Source organism: Parambassis ranga, chromosome 10 (genome assembly GCF_900634625.1).
Source record: "Parambassis ranga chromosome 10, fParRan2.1, whole genome shotgun sequence".
Classification (NCBI taxonomy): Eukaryota; Metazoa; Chordata; class Actinopteri; family Ambassidae; genus Parambassis; species Parambassis ranga.
This window is the reverse complement of record NC_041031.1, coordinates 12951183-12957953: the sequence shown is the minus strand read 5'-3', so window position 1 is coordinate 12957953 and position 6771 is coordinate 12951183. Positions and strand designations below refer to the sequence as shown.

The window sequence follows — 6771 nt, the reverse complement described above, 5'->3', positions numbered from 1 at the left end:
TTTTTGATTAAAAATCATCACAATAAAGCAGACTTTGTATTAGTACAAACAGCTCAAATATGAGCTTTGACCCCTTGGTGACTTAATGTCTTCATTGCAAACACTGTAGGTAACTTGATGGACTGAATTATTTTTACATAGAACTACTAAAAAGCAGCAGGAGGTACTCTGTGTGTAGTCTTTAAGTGATTAAGTGCAGAATATTTAGATGTTTGTTCTATACTATCTCAGGGTGGACATCTGGCTTGCATCTATGTAAAAAATAATACTTTTTGGGAAAAAATGCATCCGAACAAAAACAATAATGAGGCTACATCATTAAGGCCAGACACCTTTTCAAATGTATGTGTAATCTAGAATACTGACAGCTGGATGGCAATTAACAGGCTGAAAACTAACACTGGAGGTGCCACCTTTAACAGAGTTGGTAATTCTAATGTGTTATTTACACATACTGACAGAATGACATACACAACATTTCAAACAGTGGATAAAGAGGAGTAGTCAAAGAGTCAATGTGCTCCTGTCAGAAGCACCTGTGGTGCCTTATTCTTGCTCTGCGGTAACATGTTTTCTGATTGTCAGTTGCCAGTTAAAGGGCTGAGTCAGTGTTACTTGTGTGAAGGTGGCTCTTCACTTGCAGTTGGAGGAGGGATTTTCAGGAACATCTGCAGAGCTGGAGTGAAGATGAGGATGGTGCCCAGTACTGAGACAGTGAGGAAAGCCCACAGGAAGATCCTGTCTAACACCTGAGCCACAAACTTCCAATCTTGCACAACCTGAGAAAAAAGTAGCACACATTAGAAATCATGTATAGAAAATAGTATGAATCAAGACTTTATACATCTTTGATAACAAGCACCCACCTCACGGATGAAGTGCTCTTTGCGGATATGTCTGCTGATGTAGCGCACTGAATAGATGGCTTTCTCCAGCATGGTGTTCCAGGCCTCATCCTCCTTCCCGTCAGACGTTGTCTGTCCGTGGGCTCCACTGTTTGTCCTCTGGCCTCTCCGACCTCCAGAGTGAGGCTTCAGCTCAGGGCTTTCCGGAGCCAGCTCCGGGTAGTGGTATCGGTCTGTGTGCCCTCTCATGCAGAGCAATCTTGGCAATTTCTGAAGGAAGAGATTCCGAACCCATGGTGACATGGGGTGGTAGGTGGCTGAGGAGCGGTGATGCACATTAATGACAAAGACAGTGACAATAATGGAGAGGGTGACGAAGATCATGATGAAGAGCAGGTATTCACCGATGAGCGGGATGACTTTGGAGGAAGAGGGAATGATTTCTTCAATGACCAGGAGGAACACAGTGAGTGACACTAGGACAGAAGTAGATAGTGATAGTTTCTCTCCTTCGTCTGATGGAAGATAAAAGACCAGGACAGTGAGAAAGGACAAACCTAAACATGGAATGATCAGGAAGAGCGTGTAGAACAATGGCAACCTCTTCAGGATAAAGGAGTATGTGATGAAGGGATATGAATACAAGCCATCCTTCCTGTTTCCTTTAGCACCGGTAGCACTAAGGATCTCCCACTCCCCATTATCAAAGAAGTCTTTCCGGTCAACCTGGTTGTCCATCAGAACCAGGTCCACCATGTTGCCATCATAAGTCCAGGACCCAAACTTCATGGTGCAGTTCTGTCGGTCAAAGGGGAAAAAAGTGACATCCATGGTGCAGGCAGATTTGTAACTGGCAGGCGGCGTCCAGGTGATGGCACCATTGAACTTCACGATGGCTTTGGTCATCAGTGAGCCTTCAAACCGCCCGTCTGCACTGAAGTGAGATTAAACACAAGATTTACATATATATATAGTGCTAAAAATGTGTTGGTGATCATATTGTATTAATAGTTGTCTTTTAATCTGTTTGTCACATTGTGTGTCTGTGCTGTGGCATCAGTGCAGCCTTACTTCTCATACAGGACGATGTCTGGAAGCCAGATATTTTCAGAGGGAACTCTGATGGAGGTGATCCCTCCATATTTATCTGGATTCCATCGCAGCTTGTAATCGATCCACTCCTGCTCAAGTAATTAAGATGATAAGATCTAGTAGCACTGCCATCTAGTTACCAGTTTACATCTGTCTTTCCAGCCTGACATTATGTAATGAATACTTTAAAAATAATTTAACGAAACATTCCAATATTAAATGTCAGCTCTGTTTGTTATAATCTGCATAGAAATTAACATCTTGTCCCAGTAACATGTGGCTATAAAAGTCTTATCAATAACTCCTTACCTGACACAGCCAGACGTTAGTGGTCATTAGCTGGTTTTTCTCATCCTAGGACCAACAACAAAAAACACACAGAAATGTTATTACAAACACATTGATGAGAGTAACTATTTTATTTAGTTCTAAACAGAACAATTAATGAGCACTTTTTGTTTTTAATTGGATGACCCTTCATGATATCTGATTTGATCAGCAGACTGCACATTAAACTTGCATGAAGTTAAATGCTAAATCTATTTTTTTCCATCTGAATCTACCTGTCTCTCGCAGACAGGCCAAGAAAAGGAAACATAACATTAAAGCTGGAAGCAGTGGACCAAACTGAGGCAATATAAATACATGAAGAGCTAAATGGAAGAAGACAGGAATAGCAAGATGGAGAGCAGCTAACGCAGGCTTATTTCCACATCACTGGAAGGCACTTTGGAGATATTGAAGGAAGGCTGAGAAGAAACAATCAAGGCAAAAGTGAAGGAGACATATTCAAAGCTGTCGCTGCATCCAGCCTTGGCCTCAGCTGTCAGAGTGAGTCAGATGTTTTGGTGATCACATAAACCAGAGGTGAGCCATAATCTAATACAGAGCCATGCAGCAGCCCAGAGAGACTCTGGGGACATACACAATGTGGCCAAGCTGTTATGTAGCTCTCTCATCGTCTCTCCATTCCAGAGTCAAACCCAAATCTTTCTGTTCGGCACAAACATAAAGGGCCTTTGTTTAATTCATTGCTGGTTGTCTTTGGCAGAGTGAGAGGAGGGATGAAGAGTTAAATCTGGACCGGTCGAAATGAATATTTCAAGCCTACGAGAGCGGGTTTTCCATTAGCCTCCTCTGTCCTCTCCTCTGGAACACCTAACCCATCTCAACCTATCACAGCCAGCCTCTGAAATATTAAAGGAACATTACAGAGAGAGATTTTGTAGATGAAGATATGACGGTGAGTGTCCCAGATCTATTTCAGGACCACGGAAAGCTCCACAATGTGTAGCTGCACAGACAGTAAGAGTGATGAAACAAAGGAATAAACATCCAGCTCATTTCTCCTGAATGAGACTTTTTTTTAGTAATTGTCTCTTCATAGTGCTGTTAAAGTGCACAGTCAGCAAGAGGCAACTCATCAGTCAATCCTTTTACCCACAATAAGTCATAAATCTGGAAAAAGATATGGATAGTATAGTTTGGCGACTATGAACAGCTAAGCGCTACTTCTAGATAACACAAAAATCTGTTTTCTGGTCACTTTTTTCAGCTGTGCTCACGTGTGGAACAATCATGTTATCCAGAGTAAAAGTGTGCTTTGTTTTATTGTTTTTTGGACAACAAGAGTGTGTGTTTCTTTTCACAAACAATGCAGAATCTGAATAGTAGTTTAATAGAAAGGGCAAAAGGTCATCTCACCACATCAACCAGCTGGGAGATCTTGAGTCCAAAGCGTACTTTAATAGTGTCGTTGGCACGCTGGATAGGCCGGACCCATCGCTGGTAGCCTTGGAAAAGATTCTTCAGAAGGGCGTCCTCCATCTCCGCCAAGGACACAAACTCATTTTTAGCTGGAACAAAGAGGGAGAATTTCCTGTACTCCAACTCTGACTGTTATTTCAGCAGACAGGGATAGACAGTGGGTGTTTGACGAAGGTTACTACAGTTTAGACACACTAAAGATGTCTTTAGGTAGGTGTTGTTTAAATGACCTCAGAGAAGCATCAAATGCACAAAAACCAAAAACCCTGTAGGTCTTGTTTAAATTGTGTCAGAGTAAGATGTATAAAGTGCCCTCCCTCTGACAAACTGCATCAGTCAGACCCTTGTGTATAGATGCAGGTCAATATATTCAAAACAAAACAGAGGAGAGGAGAGCAGTGGATGATACAGGTCTGCATAGGTTTACAAATGGATGGGGAAATTCATTGATAGCTGTGTCCAGAAAAGGAGCCGTCAGCACCATCAGCCAGCCTGAAGTGACGTGACGTCTCTGAAGTGACAGGTACTCTAATATTGATAAGAGGTGGCACTAACACAAGGGGTAAACAAAGACGGAGAAGCTAAAGTGTGTCCTGTTTGTTAACCTTCAATCGGCAGCTGGTTCCTCCTCTAATAAACGTAACTTATCCACCAAACAAACAAACAAAAAAGCTGAGCACTTGAATCCTATAATCTCTGTCTGTACTTTCAAGGACAGGTACAGATAGCTGGGCACTGTTATATGACACCTGTGTTCCTGTTTGTTTGATGACCAATCACCTTCACCAGAAACTGAGCTGCAGTGAACCATCACATTGCTGCTAAAAGCTCTTCTGATGATGCAGGAGTGCAGTAAGGCATCAAGGAATGCCACAAAATTATGCTTTTGTTAGTTTGTGTTAAGTGTTCAGGCACCCTGACCTCTTTAATGAACCTTCCTCTCTCTAAATGTGGAATCAAAGTTGAAGAATCTATACATCAGTTTTCACAGAAAAACAGAAATGCTCTTATTAAACCTCTTTACTGTAGCTCATATGTTGCACTTTTATTTAAGAAGCTCATCATAAGATCAGCTGAAAAGCTGAGACACTACACCACATGGACTGTTAGCCACACCATTACCACTGTCTGCTTGTTCTGCAGAAACAGTACTCTGGTCATGAGGTCAATGTTCCTCTAGTGAAGGAAATCAGAAAACTAATCTCTCACCGGTGATGCTTGCGATGGACAGCGGACAGGAGACCGACAGGAGGAGGTGTAGGAGGTGTGGGAGCAGGACCGCCAACTTCATGGTGTCCTGGTCCGACTGCTGAGCGCTCTCGCAGCCTGCTGCTACTTACTGCTGCTCAGCTGGAGAAGACTTCTACACACCGATGTAACAAACACGCCGAGGTCCCCATCAGTGGTCCACAGCATGTGGAAAATAAACCCCCCACTGCTGTTTTCCAGGCTTGAAGGAACCGTTCAGAGGGTGCATGTGGCCGGTGCTGGTGTAGTGTGATTCCGGTCGAAGCGTCACGGGAAGCGGCGGTCAGCGGGGAGGAGAAGGAAGGAGGGGCGGAGGGGGAGGAGGGAGGGAAGGAAGCGATGTCCGGGTGGAGTCCATACGTGGAGTTTTAAAGACGCTCTTTGAACCATAACGCAAGTTTGATCTTTACCTCTGCGGACCTCTCAGAAATGAACAGACTGCAGGTCACAGAAGATACTTGGTATAGAGCTGGCACTTTAAATTGTGCAGAGTGATCAACGTGCAAACTCCTAACTGTATTGTGCTGTTTGGAGCTGCGATAGAGGCTGTGAATGTGTAAGGAGCACCAAATCTGTTCAAAATGTACATTTAAAAAAAAAATTGAATAAATACTTTTATTTGCCACTAAACACACACACAAAGCAAAGCAAAGCAAAGGAATGAAACGTAAACAAGTCCAAGCTGATCCACAATACAAAATCCTTGTATCAATATTACTCAATAAAGTACTGTACAGCTACTAGACTACTTAAACATACAGTCATCATTTGGGCGTTACAGTCAGTTCATCCAGAGTTCTGCAGATTGAAGCATTAAGCACACTTGGTGCATAAAGAGTTAAAACTATTACCTAAAGCTATTTACCTTTACATGCACTATGGTTATATCTTTATTTACTTATCACCATTCATTCATTTTACTTTTTGGATTTTGACCTTTGGCCCACAAAGCAGAGGGCAGCTCCAGGAAGCTGCTTATCGGTGCCTTTAATTGGCCTCAGTATACGCCAGTCACCACAGCACAACTAGTTCCATTTGGCAATTATAGGACTGAGTGGTCAAATTAGGTGTCAATCAAAGGGTCAGAGATCAGCAGCCATTGTGCAGCCATAAAACCATTTGAGTACATTTTACACGTGTAGTTGTGCATTTTAACCCTGTCACACTGATGAATGCTGTCAGTACATCATACAGTGCAAGGTGCAGGCTGGGTCACACAACTGCATGATTCAAACACTTGAGTATTCATTATATGCTCACACACACACACACACACACACACACACAGAGGAATCACAAGCACAAACATCCTGAGTGGGTGTTTCCAGTGTCAGACTCTCAGTCTGTCTTTCTTTACCAATGTGTATCGTACCTATAAAGGATGTGACAGACAAATGTGTGCATAGGTGAACAATTACATTTTTCAGTTTTTTATAATTTAAAGATTTTTTACATTTAAACTATTTGAAAAATATTACTCGACAGCAAAAGGAAAAAACAGGAAGGAAAGAACTTTACACAAGTGACACTGCAGCTTGTGCAGATATGAAGGACAAGAACACAGAACAGAAGGTCTGATTCACACACAAAGGAAATAAATGGAAAGAAACAGAGCAAGAGTGAAAAAAACAAGCTGATAACCTCATTAATATCCTGTTTAAACAAACACACAGTGATGGTGAGATTCTTCAGATATCTGAGAGCAGCAACACATTTGATGTGTGATATGCAGTCTGCACTGAGCCACCAGCTGACTTCTAGGAGTAAGTAAGGAGATAAGTCTCAATACCAAAATGAGTCTATGTGTGGGATTTTGCTG

At 42.3% G+C, this 6771-nt stretch overlaps 1 protein-coding gene across 1 annotated transcript; it reads right to left on the bottom strand.

Annotated features, from left to right (window-relative positions):
* Positions 1–561: 561 nt before the first annotated feature.
* On the bottom strand, positions 562–5007 carry LOC114442261 (neuronal acetylcholine receptor subunit non-alpha-2-like). The gene is made up of 6 exons (XM_028415653.1): positions 4914–5007; positions 3642–3793; positions 2247–2291; positions 1917–2026; positions 867–1779; positions 562–779 (listed from the first exon to the last, which is right to left on the bottom strand). Exons 1-6 carry the CDS (start codon positions 4993–4995, stop codon positions 612–614), a joined length of 1470 nt encoding a protein of 489 aa, XP_028271454.1. The 5' UTR covers positions 4996–5007; the 3' UTR covers positions 562–611.
* Between the last annotated feature and the right edge of the window lie 1764 nt (positions 5008–6771).